The 23,572-nt window shown below is 43.0% G+C and overlaps 1 protein-coding gene across 1 annotated transcript; it reads right to left on the bottom strand.

The window, feature by feature from the left end:
- Positions 1 to 694: 694 nt before the first annotated feature.
- On the bottom strand, positions 695 to 16,494 carry ccdc50b (coiled-coil domain containing 50b; the record flags this gene model as incomplete). Its single annotated transcript, XM_080846114.1, has 14 exons — positions 16,364 to 16,494; positions 15,586 to 15,705; positions 10,372 to 10,434; positions 9,760 to 9,883; positions 8,557 to 8,842; positions 8,174 to 8,268; positions 7,660 to 7,750; positions 3,603 to 3,696; positions 2,935 to 3,050; positions 2,553 to 2,636; positions 1,728 to 1,847; positions 1,352 to 1,461; positions 933 to 1,030; positions 695 to 840 (listed from the first exon to the last, which is right to left on the bottom strand). Exons 2-14 carry the CDS (start codon positions 15,632 to 15,634, stop codon positions 695 to 697), a joined length of 1,476 nt encoding a protein of 491 aa, XP_080702240.1. The 5' UTR covers positions 15,635 to 15,705; positions 16,364 to 16,494.
- Between the last annotated feature and the right edge of the window lie 7,078 nt (positions 16,495 to 23,572).

Raw genomic sequence — 23,572 nt, 5'->3', positions numbered from 1 at the left:
AAAAATGCAGTTAAATGGGTGTGTTTCTGCTGAAACAAACACCTGAAAAAACACCATCCATATCTTAAGTGCACAGTGTAACCTTGGCCAACCAACATAATATTTCAAGAAATACAAAGTACAGCGTAGTTTAACACTCCAGTGATTATTATATTCAATACTTAGACAAGCTAAAAATGATTTGTATCTGAACTATATCCAAAATTGGATTGAAAATATGTGAAAACCTTCTTTAGCTATAAATGGTAGTAAGAAGGTTCATGCTAATATCATCTATGCTAGCTGGATGAAATCTATTCTGTATGTCCCATTAAAAAGAGCAATTTAGAGATCACCCTCCAGACATGTAAAGTTGAGCATAATGTCTACAGTCTTGGTGAGCCTACTACTATCTTGAATGTGTATTCTCCAAAAAGTTCATGATTGCCCAAGTTCATTGCTTCTGATGGACTAAATCCAGGGTAAAACCCACCCCTACAATCAGCATCCTCCTGTACTTTTAGCCAAAGACTTTAAATTAACTCTGAGGCTTTTCTGTTGGTTTAGAAATCCCCAAATTACATGAATGTTGTGATTGTACCCACCCATATTTAGTCTCACCATGGTTTTGTTTTCACACATATATGTTAATCTACATCAGCCCCCCCACCCCACCCCCCCCCCCCCCCCCCCCCCCCCTCACACACACACACCATCACTGCTGTTTGCAGTTTTCCCTCTTCTCTTTGGCTTTGGGTCGTCCTGATCTGTCACTTTGGCGCTTAGTGGGAGGGATGAAAGCGGGCTCTGGCAGGTAGTCATAGAACACGGAATGAGGGGTTCTATTGGCCAGACAAATACCTGAGGATGGCATGGGAAACAATAAGGATTCAGAACACAGTCTCCTGTGACTTTTGGCCCGGTAATGTAGGACCTGTAGTTCTGATACTGACCTGACGGGGCAGTGTTGCCCATCAGTAGGCTGTCTCTCTTTCTGGCCTTATATGTTGGGTCCAGTTCCTCAGCAATGTTGTGAATCGGCTCTGTTTGCCTACATGGAAGAAATGTTTTATTAAAAAACAAACTCACAGATACCTATGGGGAAACAGATGCCTCCATCGTCAGCAAAAATAACATAAAAAAGTGTAATTTTACAGGACCTTTGGTACAAAACTGAATTTATTATTCTCAATACATTTTGTTTCCAAAGTAGTGTATAAATACCAAAGTTTCTTTGCATATTAACAATATCAAATGAATAAGCCTTGTTGACAATGTAATTAAAAATAGATTTGTTTATATACCAAGGGTCCCTCTTGAAAGCATAACTCTGAGATGTGTGTTTCTGCGTGTATGTGTGTGCTGTGCTCACAGCATGGTGTAGTTTGGGGGGGAGAGCTCGTGTTCAGGGGACCCCTCTTCCCCAGGGGAGTTCAACCCCTCAGAGTTCAGACGCTCCCGCGGAAGCTGCAGCGCCCCCACCTGGATGAGACATGAACTTAATGCGTCACATATAACATCACACCACTCAATGCCCTATGACTTCATTGAGTACAGTGGAGGATATTTGTACCTAACCACAACAGGATATGAATGATTTATTTGCTAATGTTTTCATTTGTTATTCTTTGCTACAATATGGAAACACACTAACAATGTATTGTGTGCTAGAAGGAAACAGAAGGACACTTTGAACAGAGAGCAGAGACAGTAAACACTCCACACGTGTGAACAGTGAACAGACGTGCCTTTCTTTCGTTGGCTTCTCTGGCCTCGCTCTGCTCTGGACTCCTGGACTGTCTCTCTGCGTAGTCGCTTGGCCTCCTGCTGGTCTTCCTCTCATGCCGCTGCATGTAGTGGGCAATCTCCTGACAGAGGGAGGAAACCAAGTCAGGGTAGTTGACATGGTTACAGAGTGCCCATTCAGGGACATGGTTGCAGAGGGAGGAAACCTAGTCAAGGAAAGTCATGGTAGTTGTCATGGTTACGGAGTGCATCAATGCACAGTCCACAGTATGTATGTTTTGTTACCAAAAAATGTAGGCACTTCTAGACAGAAAAAACTAATGTAATTTTGAAGATAACAAATAATATTTTCCTCATATTCTTATGAATTATTCAGACAACTCTGTTTTTGAATTGTTCTTGTAAAATGTTATAATTGATAAATATTATGACAAATACTACAAAGAGCATCTTTAAAGTTGCAATAGTTTGAGTTAAACCTGCAGGGTAGGTACTGCATGCAACATACAGGGTTTTAGCATGGGTAAGCATGTGGCATATAGGGTTTAGGTTTTAGGCTCTGTGTGATCCATTTCCAGACTAATCTATTGTCCTTAACAGCGTAATGAAAAGGCAAAGGCATGAACCTGTGAGAGTTCAGCCATGATGCAGCACCGTATCTAAGCTCTTGCTCTGCAGCTGAGTCAACTCTCAAATTATCTACATACATAATAAACACAGGAGAACCTTTTGAGCAATGTTGCTAGGCAATCACATGACTAATATTCTATATAAGTCATGTGATACACTAATATTCGGTTCCATCATTACCACCCGCACAACCTCACCTCATCCTGGGCAACCTGAGCTGCTCTGAAGTCCACATCTGGCGCCTCCTGGAGGCACTGGAGAGATGCTGCGGACTGCCGTCTCTGACAAGAGAAGAGAGGAGTAGGAAACAGAGAGTTCAGAGAAGCGTAATATGGAGTTTATGTATAGAGGGAAAGGCAAAGACACACCCGCACACCCTTCCACACACACACACACACACACACACACACACACACACACACACACACACACACACACACACACAGAGACAGACAGACAGACATACAAACACACACGTACACACATACACATATACACACACACACACACACACACACACACACACTTACACATGCAAGTGCATCTATACACATACATACTATAGCGATACACACACACCCTCCTCTGTGGTTGCCTGTCCACCTCTTCCTCCTCATCTTCCTCCTGCAGTCTTTGGGCGAGCTCTGCATCACGCTGCACCTGCTGCAGAACCTCAAGTTGCAGTGATATCAGACCTGAGAGAGAGAGAGAGAGAGACAGAAAGAGAAAGAGAGAGAGAGAGAGAGAGAGATGCAAATGTCGTATTTCTTTGAATGCCTCAGTACATTAAGTATGAATCACTGTAATTGGTTTGATACCTAAAAAAGACTGACATGGCAAATACAAAGCTACTCTCAACCCACAAAACTGTCTTTTATGAACCTTTTCTCTTCTTCAGGCTTTTCTGGGATTTTGGAAAATGTAGTATGAAAACTGTTACCCATAAAATCATTCATCGATGGGTTTGAAGCAGAATCTTAGAAAGATGGCCTGGAAGTTCAGGTTGTTTTTCGTGGAATTACGATATGGAAGTTTTCTATTCAAATTATCTTGAGTTTGCTTGTCACATTTTTTTTGTCCGGCCAATCCCTTGTCATTTCAAACTATGGGTGTGCTTATGGAATCCCTATGAAGGATGCCCCAACCACACCAAACTCTATGTCTATGTCTTTATTTTAAGGATCTTTGAGACTTTGTAAAGGGCTTTATAAATGTGATGTATTAATAATAAGTCTCAGAGAAGTTACCTTCACTGAGTGGTGTTTCCTCCTGACACCCAGCCTCAGCTTTCTGTCTTCTGATCTGTAACTCCTCCTCTTCCTGTAACCTCTTGGCCATTTCCTGTGGAAGGGAAAAATAAGGTGTTTTTGATGTACAATCAACTGGGAACTGAATACAATAACTGAATGTATTCATTTCCCATTCATATCAATGTTTTATTCTTTGGGAAACGCTGAACAGGAAAAAACAAAAGTTAATGTGTACTAGGGAAAAGTGTGTACCACCTTTTTTTCCACTGAGGGGCAGCAGAGAAGCTCTGCACACACACACACACACACACACACACACACACACACACACACACACACACACACACACACACACACACACACACACTATTAAAACCAAATATGTAATGTCTGGGCACTCGTAATAGCATGAACTCATGGAAATCATCTTACATAATTAGCCTTTCCAAACACCCACTATAAAATGATTAGCTTAATGACATGAATGGCTAAGTCCAGTCTGTGAGCTCAGTGCTAAAATGATTAGCACAATGACATGACTGGGTAGGTCCAGTCTGTGAGGTCAGTGCTAAAATGATTAGCACAATGACATGAATGGCTAGGTCCAGTTTGTGAGCTCAGTGCTAAAATGACGGACTTTGCTCGGCTGTAGTTGAGACTGGTGTGGCAGACAAACAGGAAGCTGTTTGGGTACGGGCTGGAGACTAATGCCCTGCACACACTCAGGAGATACATAACTGCATTCTTTTTAAATAAACAGCGCAGGGTAGTCCGGAAGTAGATAAGTGTCCGTATTCGGCCAAAGAGAGATACATGAAAATACCACTACAGGTGTATAGCATTCAACCCAAATTGACATGAATGAGTTGAGCTTGTTCGTTTGAAAAAGTCCTCATAAACACTTTTGGCGGATGGCATCCAGGCTTTGATCTGCTGGGTGACTACGACAGCACTGCTAAAATTCCCTGTGTGACCTAAAGGCAAAATGGACATCAACTGTTTCCTCATAGTCATCAGAGCGGTGAGATATTTCACGTATTCTGACTAAGAGCCATCTCTGCCCTGAGGCATGACAGCACAGTCTTCTCCCCGAAGCACATTCCCATCAGTCAGCTCGTCGGCCTTCAAAGGATGAGGCTTTGGAGTCAGGAGGTTTGTCTTTTTCACACCCCCATTAAGTGTTTACTGAGGGCTGTGAGTCACGTGGCTGTAGAGGGGTTGTTGGAAAAAGAGGGGTTGTTGGTAAAAACAGCTCTGTGTGTATAGTTTATGGGGGGTTGGGTCTGGGGCGGACGTTAGGGGGGGCGGGTAAGAGGCCTTCCAGAGTCTGTTCACTGTTCATTGACACACACACACCAATATGTGTGAAAACATGTGCAAACAAACATTTGAATGAATAAACGCAAACACATCACAAACACAAAACTCACTTACATTAAAGCACTCACTTTACAGACACACTATAAACATCTCTCTCTGTCTATCACACACACACGCACACATACACACACACACACACACACACACATTCTAAAAGTCTGTTCACTGTTCCAGACACACACACACACACACCATTATGTGTGAAAACACTCACGGCAAAAAAACATGTGCGTGAATCAAGCAAAAACATCATAAACACATCACAAACACACTAACATGAACACGCACGCACACACACACACACACACACACACACACACACACACACACACACACACACACACACACACACACACACACACACACACACACACACACACACACACACACACAGAACAACGCATTCTTTGTGTGCGTGCACAATGTCTGGGCGCTGAGGCAGGTTGATTACTTGTTAAAATAGTTTACATAGTGACAGAGTTCGCTGGGAGCCACACAAAGATTAAGGCCTCATTCTAGAACACGCCACCAATCCTTCAAAGTCTGCTCCTGATAGATCAGCCAAGGAGCTTCACTGTGCAGGCATGCTAGTAGGGGCTAAATTTAGCACAGATATTGTTCAAGGGACAGTTTTCAACTTGAGACAGACGAAGCATCTGGCCAGACCGTGCTCACAGACGACACTCCTTCAGTTTTGACTCCCTCTTCTTTTCTTCCATGGTCATGGCAAGGGAAGGAAACAAACACATGACTTTGCTCTTGGAAAAGTGTGACAGGCGAGAGTGCTAATGGCAAGCAGACATCTTCAATGGGAAAGGCCCTGTTGAGTGGCACAGCAGCCTCCTCGAGCGTAGCAGCAGCTGAAGTTCATTGTCAGACTCTCAGGACCAGGTGGCTGCATTGAACGAATCAACACCAGATGGCTCACAGTCAACTGCTCTAGCTAGCTGGATGAAAAGATGTACACAACTCCCATTGTAAAGGACAGAAAAGAGTAAAAGAGAACTATACATGTTACGCTGTGTTTATGCTTGAGGGAGAAGGTGTTTGACAGTTTTCTGTTTCTGTTCAAATTGATTTACGAAACTTCAGGGTTCCAAAAATGTCACCCTCGATACACATTCTAGTCGCTCTTAGAGTGCCAGGCCTCTATTAAGTGCCACCAGGGAGAACTGTCTGTATGCTAAACCCCTAGACTAAGAAGCAGGCCAACTGAGAACACACCAAACACACACAAGCGAGGCTGAGGACACACAAATGACAAAAGCCCCAGACACTATGGAGATGGTCCACTCGTCGCCTGGGAAACGATCCAAGCATCGTCATGGACACGGCCCGAAAGCCAAATCTCCTAATTTTCGGGGTGGTGATTACAAAGATGTCTTATTTGGAAGTGGAGAGCGCCAAAGAAAAGACTGTAAGGACTGTGATGATGAAAAGATATGCATATAAGGAGTAGGGAACATTATCTTGGAGTTGAGAGCCGATCAACAGATTCCACTCGAGCTCAAGGGCTCTTTCTTCTCCTCCTTGTCCTCCTTCAATGTATTTCCTCCTTCTTCTTCTACCTCTTTTTGTCTGAGTACCTCTGCACAAGTGCCACTCTGTTAGGGTGCTACAGCAGTGCCAATCAGAGGAATGGACACAGTGGGGGAAACCACAGCACAACCGGTTCTTTGTGTCACTGTGTCAGAGACACACACACACAACTACACACACACACACACACACACACACACACACACACACACACACACACACACACACACACAAACACACACACACACACACACACACACACACACACACACACACACACACACACACACACACACACACTCTCACATACACACACACACACACACACACACACACACACACACACACACACACACACACACACACACACACACTCTCACATACACACACACACACACACACACACACAGAGCACACACACATAGCACAAACACACACACACACACACACACACACACACACACACACACACACACACACACACACACACACACACACACACAAATGCAAACACACACACACACATTCCATATACTCTATCACAGACAAAGACACACAAATGCACACTCTCTCAATCTTCCTACAGGGTGTGAGATTTTGGTGAAGATCAATCTAAATTTATAATGTCAGGATTTGTATAAAATCATTTCTGTGTGACTAGCCCGCAATGTAAGGTAGTTTTTTTAGCAGATGTCACTGCGACCCATCATGAATGTGCTATCTTTAAAACGAGTTCTGCACACTCTGAGTGCATCAGAGAAATGTATTGGTACGTACACGTCTTTAGGGGACAATGGTCGTGCTGGGTGTCTCTGGGTCAGGTATCGGTCTCTGACTATAGCTAGGGATCTTTTTTTGCAACCGGCTTCCACCTTCAAGAACAAAACATCATGTTTATCTGTTCTGTTGTTTTTCCCTTCTTCCCAAATACGGTATTATTAGCAAATTTCATATTTTCATTATTTCATTATAATCAATGTATGTCTCCTAGATTTTACTCCAGTGTCATATGCAGTCAAGTCTTTTATTCAGGGAACAGTCATTTTTTTAGCTCAGCTTTTTTAGCTCGCCATACACACACACAAAATTGATGAAAACACCAAAATCTAACAAGGGTCATTTGATCCAAACCCACCTCATCCTCCTCCTCTCTCCTGCAAGCTTGTTCAGCAAGTTTCTGCATCTCTTCCTGAATCCTCTGTGCATACTCAAAGTCCTGCTCCTCACTGCAATGAAAACAATGGAGTCAATCTTCCCTGTGAGCCTGTGTGCTCTGTGTGTGTGTGTGTTTGTGAGAGAGTGTGTGTGACAGTGTGTGAGTGTGTGCGTGTGTGCGTGTGAGTGTGAGTGTGAGTGTGAGTGTGAGTGTGAGTGTGAGTGTGAGTGTGAGTGTGAGTGTGAGTGTGTGTGAGTGTGTGTGTGTGTGTGTGAGAGTGTGTGTGTGTGTGTGTGTGTGTGTGTGTGTGTGAATTTAAAGGTCAGCACTTCAACTAGTCACCATTCACAACAATTCTTTGCACAGGCTCTGTCTCTCCTCTTCTTCATCCTCCTCACTTTTCCCTATAACCCAAGTCATACAGTGATGGATGACATGTGACGGAATCCTTGGATGGCGGCATCTAGTATGGGGACCCACACGTATGGCCTACTCTGTGTGATGGCCGTTCGGAGGTACACCTGGGACAGGCGCCTCATCCATGTCCTGCCGGCATATATGGGCAGCCTTCTTCAAGGATAACAGTGACTACCCCAAAAGAGGAAGGGTCAATAAACGGTGTCATTAATAAAGCCTGTCCCATATGTACTGAAACCACACCTGCCTGAGTCCTCCCATTTCTGCAGTTGACATATGAAGAAAACTCTCTTCCTTGAATGTCTGTGATCTCATGGACATAAACGGAAATGATAGACCCCCTCGACGAACAGCTCTCGTTGCCTTACTACAGACATCTGTGTCCTTGCCGACGAAGGATCCCTCACTGAAGCCACCATCGGATACATCTTCTTCTTGAAAGGTCTGTCACTAACAGACCAGCGGATATGTTGTGTCTGCCTCCCTGTCAGGAAGATCATGGAGATCATGAATCATGGAATCATGGAATCTCCTGTCCACCTCATACGCATTCAGCTGACCAGTGGCTCCAACATGACACCTCCCTGACACCTGGAAATATGCCACGATTGTCACCCTCTTCAAGAAAAAAGGGGATTGTCCAACAGCCATGGCATCTTGCGGCTCGATGTTGCTGGCAAAGCTCTCGCCCACGTTATGCTCCACAGGCTCCTCCTGAAGGGATACACCCTGAGATGCAAGCCAGCTGCCCAGAGTGCAACATGATCTTCCTGAATCATCAACTTCAGGATAACGCCAGAGAGCACCAAGAGGACATATCTTCTACCTTCATTGACCTGAAGTCCTTTGACACCATCAACCATGAGATGCTTTGAGAAGACCTTCTGAAGTCACGTTTCCTCGTTGTGTGCTGTACTGGACACATTGTCCGCATGGGTGGATCTCAACTCGCTCAAATCGTGTGAACTTCTTGAAGGGATTCATCACAGGGGAGGCCCAAAGAGGAGATGGAAAGACCACCTACAGAGATCCCTGAAGGCTTGCTCCATCTCACCTGGAGACCATGGCAGCAGCCTGTGTCCAATTGAGACATCTGAATGACTAATGGAGTCTGTCGGTAGACAATGGGTAGAAGGCCACAAACACGATACGTTTGATTTGGTAATACGAGGACCTAATACTTAGGTATTCCCACCTTGAACAGACACTTTCGGACTTGCCTGAGAAAAAGAAGGCAACTCGACACCTCCGGCGCCTGAATTCTTTAACCCCTGACAGACATTTTCCATGTGCCCACTGTCTCCTCATCTGCCATTCAAGGATCGGACTCGTATCCCATCAGCGAGCCCACCAAAGGAGAAATGAGGCCGATGAAGAAGAGGCTGTTCAACGTCATCATCAGATCCGATGGATAGCCCAAGCAAGTTTGTGTGTGTGTGTGTGTGTGTGTGTGTGTGTGTGTGTGTGTGTGTGTGTGTGTGTGTGTGTGTGTGTGTGTGTGTGTGTGTGTGTGCGCGAGTTTAAAGGTCAGTAATTCATGAAGTCTCACAGGCGAACATATTTTGGGATGTATTGTTATACTAAATACAAACAGCAGATAAACTCAAATAACCTTAAAATGCAGTGATAAAGATCAAAGGTGAGAGTTGACGGGTCACTTACAGTCTCCGTCGGTTACGACTCAGATGCATTCTCTGCTCCTCTTCGTCCTGCAGCCTCCTGGCAATGCGCACATCATGCTGAACCAGCTGGCTCTTCTGGACGTTGGAGTTATAGAAGTGCTCGACTGAGCAGGGAATATCAGAGAAATGAAGCATACAATTACAGTAGGCTGGCATAGATACTACTCTCTTTTCAGAAGGATAAATGTCTGTAGAATGGATGTGAATGCAATCACCAATGATTTCTCGCAAATTCAGCCCATTCAACATGGGCACCCTCCAATCTGGCCTATCTACAAGTGCTTTTCCGAATTCTTAAATCCTGTTCTTAGCTAAGAACTAATCCCAGATGAGAAACTGTTTAAAAATGCCAGAATTGTCCTGGGAACTTCGTAAGTGGAGTTAAGAAGATAATTTCTTCTTAACTTTTATTTAACTGCGCTCAGGAATGAGGTCCATTGAAATGTTTTGACACCAGTGTTTATTCATAATGCTATCAAAATTGCAACATCATAACGCCAGAATGTTTTCAACAACTAAAACTACAGAATTATTAATATTGTTTGACTGTATACAAATGTATAGTGAGACTGGTGAACGGTAGTGTACTTACTCTCCTGTTCCTGCAGGTTATGTGCCAGTGCCCCATCTTCAAGCACAGCGAAACACTCACACACTGGAAGAGAGACAAAAGAGGTATTTTACAGGTTCATGTCGGCAAAATTATGTTTTCTAAAGATTTTGTAGGAGTCCATGGTGATGACTGACAGCTCTCAGTGACTTCCGCATTCCAGGATATTTATTATTACTACTAATAATAATAAAAATAATAAGAAGAATAATAATACTACACTTTATTTGTAAAGCACCTTTCATGCAAAGCAATGCAGCTCAAAGTGCTTACATTTAAGCCTGCCTTACCTCTCCCCTACATGCTGCGGCGTGGCTAGACATCTCACCTCCTCCCCTTTCTTCTCCTTTTCACTAGAAGCCTAGCCCTAATCTCACATTACCCCTTATCCATAGGGGGTGTCAGCAGACATCGCTCACGTGATCTCTACTACATCCATGGACCATGGCCAGCTTCCACTACAATCATGGTTATTATTAGCGTTCTAAATCAACCATACCGATGGGCATACAGGTGAAATACATCTTATATGAGTAATGAATGTAACTTCTAAAAATAAGTGTAGTAGACTTCATTAATGATGTGTCCAAAATGATTATCTATCTCTCTCTCTCTCTCACACACACACACACACACACACACACACACACACACACACACACACACACACACACAAAAGCTGGGTCAGAAGAAGGGCATCCAGAAACAGTCTCCCCCTCTCACACGCATTTTTGGGCCCCTGCTCTTGTCTCTCTCAACCCTGTGCCCTGCAGACATCATGTCACAATACGGCAGAACCCAAACAGGAAGCTGGGCCCTGCTGCCAAACTAAGTGGGTCAGACGGGGCGAACCAGAACCCCACAGTGGAGAAACACTGAGGAAGGTCATCACTAGTCAGACAGGACTTCAAAGAGTAGGGGGTCTGTATGTGTGTGTGTGTGTGTGTGTGTGTGTGTGTGTGTGTTTGTGTGTGTGTGTGTGTGTGTGTGTCTGTGTGTGTGTGTGTCTACCTGCATATGCATATGTGTGAGTGTGACAGCACAAACCATAGAAGGCCATTTAAAGAAGCCTTGACAGAAGTGGTTACTGCCACATAAGCAACATGTGTCCTCATTTGCAGTAAGTTTGATAAGTGGAACTCGGTCACCCATTTCCTACTCTCAAGGTGACAGTACAGCCCCCTCATCTCCTGACCTGATCATATAACCTTTGGGGACCATGAAGATAACCTTCATGTATCACTGCAGCTAGATATCACCCAGCTTTTTTGTAGAGCTCGATAGAAACTTAGGGGAGGGGAGAGCTGGGGTGGTGTGTTTTGTAGCAGGTCCACCCATCTCCTCCTCCTCCTGTCCAACGCCCTTTAGAGTGTGTGTGTGTATGAGGGCAGCAAAAAGTGGAAACATTTACGAGGCAATGAGAGGACAGAGAGCTGCTTTGTGAACAACTGGCATGGTCACCATGGTCGCAGCTGTGAGCTAAACTTTAGAGAAAGGTGGTCAGAGTAATAAGAACTTTCCAGTTGGAGTGTTTTTATGCAAAAAAAAAAGTGATGGCAATAACAGGGCAAAAAAAAATTAGGGAAAAAGGGATAAGCTTTGAAAAGCTAAAAGGACTGAAATTAACAGAAAACAGTTTGGTCCTCCCTGTTTTCAGCTGGCTACAGAAGTTTTAGTCAATAAGAGTCTACGAGTGTAAAAAACCTGCACGGAGACACTTGAGCACTTGAGTTCAAGTCAGACTGCTCATCACTTATGTTTAGCAGGTTATGCTTCTATGGAGACTGAGAGAAAGAGGGAGAGAGAGAGAGAGAGAGAGAGAGAGAGAGAGAGAGAGAGAGAGAGAGGGAGAGAGAGAGGGAGAGCAGGGGAGACAGAGAGAGAGAGAGGGAGAGAGGGAGGGAGATAGAGAGAACTCATTATGAGACCCTCTCTTTCCTCTGCTTTATACCCACACAAGAGGAAATGATGGGTGGGGGTAGGAGGGGTTGTTGTTTTAGTGAGAGAGAGAAAGAGAGAGAGAGAGAAAGAGAGTGTGTTTGTGTGTGTGTGTGTGTGTGTGTGTGTGTGTGTGTGTGTGTGTGTGTGTGTGTGTGTGTGTGTGTGTGTGTGTGTGTGTGTGTGCGTGTGCGTGTGCGTGTGCGTGTGTGTGCGCATGTGTGTGTGTGCGTGTTTGTGTGTGCGTATGTATGTGTGTGTGAGGACTCCAACTCAGCCTAGCCCCAAGGCACACAGATGGTGTTGTTCACTGTTTGGCAACTGATATACGAAAGACAGCACAGAGCTGGGAGAGGCAGAGGTACAGACAGAAAAAGGGAAAGATGGGGGCAGTGTGAGAATGAGTGACTGTCAGTTTGTGGAACAAGCAAAGATTTCATCATGTCCACCGCTTTATTTCTACTTTCCCTCCTTCTCTTTTTCTTGTTCTCTGTCCCTGGCACTTGCGTTTTGCCTCTCTTTCTTTCTCTTTAGCTATCTCCCATACTCCCTTCCTCCATCTCTCTACCTTTCTCCTTCACATTCTTTTCCTTTCTCCCTCCGCCTTTCTCCCGCTATCTCTATCTTTCTCTCTCTCTACCTCTTCTCTTAACACTCTCCCCCTCCCTCCCTCTCTCTCCCTCTCTCATTCCAGCCCTCTCTCTCTGCCTCTCTCATTCCCCCTCTCTCTCTTCTCCTTTGTGCCTTTTGTCTAAATTTGGCTCTGCTCTCTCATACAGTTGGAGCAGATATAAATATCTCGCCTGGCTGGGCTGAGGAGGGGGAAGGGGGCGGAAGGGGTGTCAGTGGCACACGAGGCGCAGGGTCAGTCCAGTCACTAGGTTATGTTTCACAGCAGCATATCCCACAGGGCCAAGGCTCTCGGTCCAACTGTGCTTTCCAAGAGTCAATTTCTGCTGTTTGCCGAAACCTTCGATTGCCTAGTGGTGTGTCAGGTTATGCAATCATGCCCAGCAATAATGAAGCAAATTCTAAACAAAATTGTAATAAATATGCTTGATCATATTACTTTAAAGGGTTATTTAAATTGATTCAAGTACTGTGTGCAGAGTGAAGTATGCAAACAATGACATCTATACTGATAGTAATCCAAGGATGTGGATTGCTGTTTAGTAACCAATTTTTGTTTTATGTAATCAAAACATGATATATATGAAAAGTATGAATTTTTAAATACAAAATATGATTAATAAGTGTGAATCATCCTCTGCACTCAAAACCCTACTTACACTCCTCTCTCTTGCCAGACCACCCCAACTGTCCCCAGGGGGAAGTGCTCTCACTGCCCTTGCCCAAATTTGACAAGGGTAAGGCTGCTCTCTGAAGAACCTCTTTGGGGGGGGCACGTGTCCAATTTTCCACAAGCAATCAGAGAGAAGGAGTAAGAGAGAGCGAGAGAAAGAGAGAGAGAAAGAGAGAGAGAGAATAATGTAAGACCACGGTTGCATTCCTCGTGTCTTATCAGCTTAGGTCACATCCTGCAAGCCTGCCATTCCCCGCGACGACACAGCTGCCAAAACACGATGACATTTTGGAGATAGCTCTTGTGTTTGGGTGCAGTTAAGAAAAAAAAAAACATCTTTCATGTCTGGTATTCTGGCATAGTGAATGAGATAACCCTGACCTACTTGTTGCAGTCTTTTCAGAAGCAAGGGGGTTATACACTGGTCCTAAGCACTGAGTATTTCTCACTCTTGAAGCAGTTAGTTCCAGTATGTCACAAAAAGGTGGAAACAAGGTTTTCTTTCAGGTGCGAAGGAGACAAGCATGTGCTAGTTCATCAGGTTGAGGAGTAAATTAAGCTACATTTACCAATAATTACAGCACCAAGCAGAAATGGCTATTTGTCCACTTGCTGAACAACACCAAAATCCTTCATGAATCAGGTTACATTCTGAGCAACTTTGTGGAGAACAAAATGAAGAAGAAGAAGAAAAATAAAAGACAACAACTAAAAACTAATTGCACCCGAATCCCTAAAGTGCAAACTCAACCTATAAACCAGAGTCTTTGTCAGTGTGATTACAGTTTTTTACAATTGCTAAAACACTAAAACCCATTGGCTGAACAAAGTTCTCAGTTGCCTGAACTCATGAAGCTAATTGTGCAGTCTGTTGTCAATACCTTAAACTATTTCTCATGGTAAAACACAATTTGCAGGTCTCACTTAGACTTTTCAGCAAAACTCTAAACACATTCTCAGTCTTAAAACACATTCTGCACTCTAATTCACATGTCATCCATACTGGTAAACACAAGTGGCAACAATCTAATACAAATAGAAAACAAATGTCATTGTCAAATGTCAAACCAACCACTCAAAATTGATTTAACTTGTATCAAATGATGTGACACAACCAATATGAGCCAGTTTAGGGATTGGTAACAGGTTGTTGAAGGTGGGACGCAGAAAGTCTGAGAATGAATAGAAGAAACAATGTGAGGGGAGGAGGACAAGTAAACACCACGTTGACTCCTTTGATTTGTGTCCCTTTTACTGTGGTAGTGCATATTGTAGTAGGCCTACAGTGCATTGTAGGCTGTATAAGGACAATACGTAAACAAGTTGTATGGCCCTGAACATTGTGCTTTCTATTTGGTACAGTACTGATTGCTCAATAGATTTTGACTGGTTGCATGTTCATATCAACAAAGAACAAGAGTGAGTTGTGATTAGTGAGATGCAGGGTACAGTACTATAGGGTTACAAGAAGGAGAAAGAACCAACACAAATTAGAGCAAAGCAATGTAGTAATTTCTGATACATTTGTATAGCTACTATGAGAGAACATGTTTTCATTCATCAAAAGTCAATGATAGATAAATATGACATTTGTTTTGAGGTAAAAAAAAAAATGTTACTTCTCCCTGAAAACTATATGTTTTGAACAGTGTGTTTTCTATTTTTTTGGTGTATTGTTTACTGACTGCTTGAAATTGTATACAATTTTGAACACTTTGTTTATGATTTGACAGCAGTGTTTGATTTTGAGCACAGGTAAAACTGTTTTGAGGCGAAAGTTTCATTTTGCAAGACAATTCAGAGGGTTTGTAAATAGTGCTTGAAGATGAGGTTTTGTGTTTAGAGTTTAGAGAAAATGAGTGACTGTTTCAAGAATGTGTTTAAGCAATTGTAAAAAACTGTAACAGGTGTCATACAATTCCAGTGGAGGAGTAGTTAATCTCATGAGCCCCTACCGTCAAGGACGCGAGGAAGGTTGGATTTATCAATCTCCAACTCAGTCATGGCTCTTCTTGCAAGTGGATTGAATTTACAGGTTCATCATGCCCTCTAGAACTCTCTGCAAAGAGTTCTTCCTATAAATGTCAAGCCCAAAAATGTTAAGTCTCCATATGCTGGTAGCCAGGGCATGCATAATGTCCGATTAAGTCACCAAATGAAGATATACAGTATATATATTAAAAAAATGGATTACTAAGCCCATCCAATAAATGGACAAAATGAATATGTTATAGCAATCCGCTTTATTTTGTCATTTCTTCACTTCATCTATACAGTAGACTGCTCCATGAAAAGAAACATACAATACTATATCTTAATGTTGAAATAAGGTTGAGAACCTGTACGTGACAGAGGTGTCCTTTAAAAGAGCTTTACGAATTTTACGTCAACCTGGGACGGACGCAAACATTATGTTATTTCATGCACTACCCTACAATGAGTCTTCCCAGTGTGTAAAATTAAAATACATGCTTGTCGACAGCCATCAAGAAGCTTTGTGTTCAGTTTTTTATCAACTATGTTTTTTCAACACTTCGCAGGATATAAACTATTTCAAAACTATTTCCAGTCTACTTTGAAAGTGCACAAAGTAGGCTGCTGCCAATTAAGTAGCTTATGTCCATATTGTTTCAACTTGACAAAAGGTGAAAAACAAGACTTTGGGCTGAACTACACAAAAACAATGTCAAGTCTTTCAAAACATATACAAATGAATATTATCTGCTGACAAACCTGTATCTTTTCTGTCTTCTCTAGTCCTTTCTTTGTTTTCTCTGTACATCACATCTCCAGGATGGCAAGTTTGCGTAGCATCCGACTCCTCAGCAGCCGTGATTTCCACCGTCTCTGTGCAAATGCCAAGAGCTCATGAATGATTGAAAACAAGCCAGCTGGTGCTGGGACGGGAGCCCTCTAAGGACAAACATCATGTCGCGCTGAACATCACAAGGTACTTTGGTTATGCTGTACTTCGTGAGCGTAATGTGAATATGTCTTGACAAGAGAAGGATACATGGGCTAAAGTCAAGCTCTGGGTTTATATCTTGCTTATGAAGACGTTATGACGATTCAATGACGGCGACTCAAAAAAGGCGATTTAACTTTAAGCATAATCAGACTGGATTGTTTGGTGTCGTTTTTTGTGAATATGAAAGTTACAGGTGAATCTAGCAAATGCAACACTATTAACCAGGTTTAAACGGCAAAGAAAAGCATTTCACCATATAATGGTTAAGACGTTTTCACAATTGCTTGAGTTAGTAGTCTTGGAGGCAATGAACTCTGAGATGAGTTGGGAAAACAGCGTCCTCTGCTGGTTAAGCTGTTTTACTGACATTACACTTACGGTAGCTGACTCAGCAGACCTTTTATGTCTTTCTCAGTCGCTTTGGAACATTTCTCGAATCATCCTTAGGCCTATCATGTTCAAAACAGTATGTACATTTCTCGAAACAATTTGTAAAAAGAGTACCACACAAAGGATTACCTGTAAAGGCCTGTCACTCGCTCAAAATGCTTAGATTAGCCTATGTCTCAAAAGTAAATAATTATGTCAATGAAGATGGCGGTGTCTGGTTGTCTTGTTGCCATGGTTTGAAACCAAGACAGTCAAAATACTAATGCAAGTCCCCTTGTCATGATTTGAAAAAAGTCAAAATACTGTAGTGTTGGAGCTGGGTTCTTCGAAGAAGACAAAGCCATTTGCTTTGGTTGGTTCCAAACCTTTTATTATAAAGCACATTCAGCAAGATTGTGATTGTGACAAAGGATCAGGGTATATGACACACACCCACACACAGCTTAACCACAGAGCACAAAGACAAAATAAAAGCAGTCATTCACATTACATTGAACACAAAAGGAGGGCAATACACACAACATTCTAACTAAGAACACAGAAAACAGTTGTCCAAACCACTCTAGCGCATACCATGATGGGAACAAAGTCAGAATATTTTAAATTACATACACTGATTCTCCACTACTCCTTGCATGTTACACAACCCCAATCTAGTGGGTTTGAGTCCCCAACAACCTAGGCACTCAGCACAAAATCCCGCAAGTGTTGTGGAAGCTGCCTTCGTCACTGAGAACGCAGCCGCGGAGCCTAGGCTATGTGGCTTGGGACCATGGAGCTGGGGTAGAAGGTGAGGCCTTAGTCTCTGTGTCCTCTTCTGGATGAGCCATGGGTCTGTAGGGTGCAAGCTTTTTTTTTGGGGGGGGGGGGGGGGGGGGGGGTTAGCACCCAGCTGCACCCTATTCACTTCTTTCGATAAGAGTACAAAACCCCCTTTTTGTGCTCAGGATAGAAATCTTATACCTGTGCGCCCGACTAAAGTCCTCTCCCCAGCAGCAGGTGTCATAAGCCAGTTTCTGTTGAGCCCCTGCATCAGCCAGCACTTGGGTGAGCCATGAGGGCTGCGGGGTGCCTTTCATAGATTCTTGTACTGCCGTCCCGTACGTCCACGACACCAGGAGTAGAAGCAAGGTCAAGTGCTGGTCAGACAGATGATCTCACGGAACACACCCACTCGGTCACTGTGGGTCGAACGGAAGCACTTTGAACTCCCTGGCCAACGGAGAAAGTGATCTTAAGGCATGCGTTGGCCATCAGGTCCACCTGCCCAACGCTGTTGCATAGGTCACAGGAGATGAACCAGTGGGACCCCGCGATGTGGTCAAGGGAGTGGCAGCGAGTCTTTGCAAGTGACTTCATTGAGGAGGTGGAAGTCAATGCACACACCAGGTCTTTCTTCTTGACCAGGACAGCAGGCGAGGCCCAGGGACTGCTGCTGGGTTTGATGATGCCATCAGCGGTGTGGAGGACCCCTGGGTCAGCAGCTGCGATGAGGACCCCCCCGCCAGCAGCGTTTGACGTGATAGCCTCTCTGGTCGGCAGTGGCAGTTTGGTGACCCTCTGAGCCGAGAGTTCAAACCTCCAGTGCCCAGAAGTAGCTTTGCTCTGGATTTATCCACCACGGCCCCCTATCTTGCCAACAGATCCAGCCCATTGATGCATCGGCCCTGGATTTTGGCCAGCCAGAAGATGTGATTGACTGTTTTTCAGGCAACTGTCCCCTGCGGCATCGTCATCCCATGGAGATGGTGAAAAAAAAATATTTTTTTCTTTTATTCTATAAGCACTGTTAATGTCTACTTCTTAATCATCTGGTTGTCAAAAAGATGGAAGACAGCCTGTGTTCATGTACCCACCACTGAACCTTGATTAGTTAGTGTGTTTCAGTGTTTATTCTCACGTGGGGGCTGGTTCTCAAAGAGACCTCCATTTATCATAAAGCTATTACACTGCCGACAGACCTCTTGCTCGTCACATCCGTAAATTAGACTTCATTTTATATTACATTGAGGGTAATCTAAGTGTACAACCATGGGAGTACATGCAGTAAATCATGGGAGCATTAATCTGTCCATTTAAGTAATAGCTGTAGGACTACAAACTAACTTTCTTCCCCACTTGCCATCCCAGAAATGCCCTATAGTTCTGTGTAACGGGCTGGTGCATCCTGCAAAAATGGAAGAAAAGCTTTCACACGCATGACAGTTGCCAACTAAACTGTCAAAAGACACCAGTTAGTGTGTTGGCAACTTCTATCCGTGTCAGCTGGGTTGTTGGTGATGCTTGAAAGGTTTTTGCATGCATTTTAGGTAGTTAGCCTACTAGTTTTGGAACAGAACTCCGTATTGCTACTTTAAGGCCCTCTATATACTAGTATTATGATTATCTCAACTACTTCAGCTGCTAGCTCTACAACTACAACTAATACTACTACTACCCCTTCTACTACTACTAATACTACTACTAGTAGTAGTGCAGTAATAACAGTAATGCAAGTCAAAATAGACTTGTTGTTGTTCTTATAGTTTTTCTAATTATAATGTTAAGAAGGTAACATTTCTACATTGTGATTATAGAAGTAAAATATAGCATCTATCTAACAATTTTTTTCTCACAGAATTACATTGCTTCTTATCATGTCTTCATATTGACTACATTGCCTGGAGAAAATGTACATGTGTTAATGACAGTATTAGCCCAGCACTGCTACTGCCACATTGTCACTGCATCCTGAATTGGAAAGGCGAGGAAAGTAAGAATAATTTCAAAGTGGAAGGGATCGTAATGCAATTAGCCAGACACTTTCTAGGTTGTCACTGAAACTCATTCAAAAGCACAGACGGAAAATGGAACCCAAGAAGAAAGTGGAAGAGGTGTGGCATGATAGAGTGGGGGACACATGGCTCATGACTGAATGAATGAATCAGACTTTTATTGCCACTACCTCTACAGATACACTTCCTGTCTCTGAATGACTAAAAATAGAAAGCGCAACAGTTAATGGGTGTATGTCTCCTTATACGTGTGTGTGTGTGCGTGTGTGTGTGTGTGTGTGTGTACAAGCATGTGTATGTGTGTGTGTAGAGCGGGGTGATGCTATTGCATTTACACCCGCGGGCAGTGTTGTCCATTAAACTGAGACACCTCTTACTAAACAAATGAATTAAACGGCCAATTTGCCTGCCCCGTGTCTTCGCTTCGCTACTAATACAGAGTGCCTCCGCTGCACCTGCGTTCACTGGATTTACACACTGGGCTCAATTACTCCTCAGGACGGTAAAAGACAGGACCAGGCCGTCCCTGACGCACAGAGCTACGCACGCGCCTCACTTTTATTGATCAATTCCCTCAAACACCCTGTTTACTAGTGTCAGGATTTACAAGCAAGGGGAGATGGTAAAGATGGTGGATTGGGACGGGGGATGGTGGGGGCACAGGGGGGCGGATGAGACTCCAAGGAGGAGGAATGAGGGGGTGGGGGGGGGGAAGGGGGGGTGAGGAGAGGTGCTTTGACTCCACAGATGACAGAGGGAGATAAAAAGGTGGCTGTGTGGAGGCCAGGACACACACACACACACATCCACACGGTCTGGACTTTGAGCTTTGAGAGATTTCGAGAGCAAGGAAGACTCTTAAAAAACGAAGCAATGCTGTGGAGAGCACTCGTCTGCTGCCTCGTGATCCTTGCCACCACGAGGTCTCTGCTGGCCCATCCACTCACACACCTGGTGGAGATGTCCTACGCCGGACCAGGTGAGGGTCTTACATACACACACACACACACACACAAACGTAACTAGTATTTTGAATATGGTGGAATATATTCATATGGTGTATATTTGGTGTAAATGACATGCTTGGTTCCTGTATTTGCTGTAATCTCCATTGATTTTTTAATGAAATTGAAATTGAAATAGATTTTTTTTAACTCTTTCTTAAAAAAAAAAAAACACATTTCCTACATCACGGCAGAATCTGTAGAGGAGGACCGAGACAAACTGGACCCTGCTGACAGTGCATACCTGTCCCAAGAGACTCCTGGCTTTGGCTATTCCTCACTGTTCACTGGGGAGAGTTACAGAGATGGTAAAACATCGACTCCTTTCATGCATTCTTACATTGTAGGGAATAAGAGCTCTCATGGCACTGTTACTATGATGTTAATGAGCAAAGAAAATAACGCTGTGCTTCTGTTAAAACTTTATCTTTTCTCTTTTCAAAAGATTTGATTTATGTGTCATTACACCTTAAAATGTTTGGTGGAGCTAAGTTTTCTTTTTACTGTGTGAAAGTGTGAAAGATATGCTCTTCCTTTCTGCTCTTGAGGTCTTATGACTGCAATATGTATTTTGGTGCATACACAAATTCCTTGTCTTAACAAGGAACAGGAGAAACATATTAGAAGGACCATGTGGCCCTAGTCATGAGCCACAATGTAACATACATGGCTTAAACAGTAGCAGGAATGATGCTGACATACATAATTGGCACTATAGGACGGAGCATGTGATGACAACAATTGCAAGGCAGAAGAAATGTATATAATGCATTGTGAAACCCCCTTCGAGTCATCACTTCTCCTATGCTTCATAGAAACCAGCCACAACTAGTTTTGTCGTACGTCTGTTAGTCATGTGTCTTTTACTGAAATAATGGGACTGTATGTGTGACATGAGTTGAGTTTGTAATAAGATGGGGCCTCGCCCCACAAGCTTTCAATTTGTTGCTCGACTCTCATGGTGCTTGTAACTTTACGTGATTCAAGCGGCAGTCTCACACCTATGTTTTTCAGCACAAATTCATGAATGGTTAGGTGGAGTTAGGATTAAGTCTGACCGAATCCTTGACGTTTGATGACAGAGACTTATTTAGGTACTGTACGGTGAATAGAAACAGGTACCTTCATAACACTACTACTCCGTTAAACCTAATATGGTAAATGCTGTAATGATAATGTAAGTCATTGTAATGATAATACACGTCAACTCCAAAGGCTGAGCTATGCGCTGCAACTGAACTCTAGATGTGTAGCGGCCCATGACTCCGACCCCTATCTTGGCCAGATCCATTGTGACATGTCCTGCTCTCTTGGATGCTATGCTGACAGTTACGGTGCAGCTTAATAGCAGCTGTAAACATCTGTCTCCATCACAGGCCTTCAGACAGCAGGATTCAGCCCCGGTCAGGCTGTTAAAGAGGTGAGCTCTCTGCATGTCACCCCCTCCTCTTGTTCTAGCTATTCGCTTCTCTGTCTTTCTCTTTCCCACACTCTCGCTCTCCCTCTCTTCTTGACACGTGGGACAGATGGGGGGGGGGTTAAATGTTTCAGTTTTGATTGGTCATGCCTTCTGTAAGCATTATTGAAAGTATACTGAATTTATTGTTTGATAATGATGTATGATATGATTTTTTAAATCTCTTTCTCTCTCTTTCTCTTCTTCTCTGTCTCTCTCACTCACTCTCTTTCTGACCCCCCATCTCAGCGCATGCTGGAGAAGCCTGTGTTGAATCCACTGAGCCGCTTCTTTGGAAGCAGACGACAGTATAGGAAACGGGGGATGAACACGGAATGTTTCTGGAAGTACTGTGTCTGACCGGACACACTGGCATGGAGCAAGGGAGAAACACTCAAAAAAAGAATCAGTGCATTAATATATATATATATATGTATAGAAAGATATGTAGATGGATAGATAGGTAGGTAGATAGAAAGATAGATAGGTAGATTAATAAATAGATAGATAGTAAGCTAGATAGAAAGATAGGTAGATCGATAGATAGAAACCTACATAGGTAGATAGGTAGGTAGAATAAAGCTGTGCATTCCATATGCCAACTCACTTACACGTCTTTGACATTCTGTGTAGCGTGGTGTAGACTTTCTTTGTCACCATAGGTTTCTGTACTGCTGACACCTCTGCCATCTGGTCAGCTTATCATTCAGTTCAAATGTTGAGTTTTCCTCATATTCACAATATCAGTCGTGTTTTGTGACAATAGCACATAACACTGTGAAATCACCGACAAACAGGTGAAGTACACTCGTACAGTGTATTATTAAGATGAACAGCTATTTACAGCAAAGCCTTTATTTTGTATATAAATTATTATTTAAAAGCTCAGGTGTAAATATTTGGAATATTGACTGATGGTTGGTAAACCCATGGTTTTAACCAGAATATGAGCTATAAATAAAGTTATATGTTTGAAAAAGCAATCTGTTTCCGTGTTTATGTGAGATTGTTCAGTTTCTCTTTTTAGATGCATATGATTACATGTCTCTTTATATTTGTTTAATAAATGTAAGTTACATTTGAAATATGTTTTTCTGATGTCTGAACATTTCTATGTCTGAAGGCAATGAATACCAGAATAATATATTTTTGAATACTAGAATAATATATTTTTGGTATATCTTGCCATTTATTTCTTGCTATTTATTGAAAGAAAGTTCTTCTTCTTCTTCTCTATAATTCATAAATATTAGCATAATCATGAAGTGAATTTTAGTGGTAAACTGAGATTAGGTTCATCAAAAATAAGAATAATTTTTTTACAATTGCTAAAACACTAAAACCCATTGG

Source organism: Sprattus sprattus, assembly GCF_963457725.1.
Source record: "Sprattus sprattus genome assembly, chromosome: 10".
In the NCBI taxonomy this organism is placed as follows: Eukaryota; Metazoa; Chordata; class Actinopteri; order Clupeiformes; family Clupeidae; genus Sprattus; species Sprattus sprattus.
The sequence above is the reverse complement of the archived record's forward strand: the minus strand, read 5'-3'. Positions and strand labels throughout refer to the sequence as shown.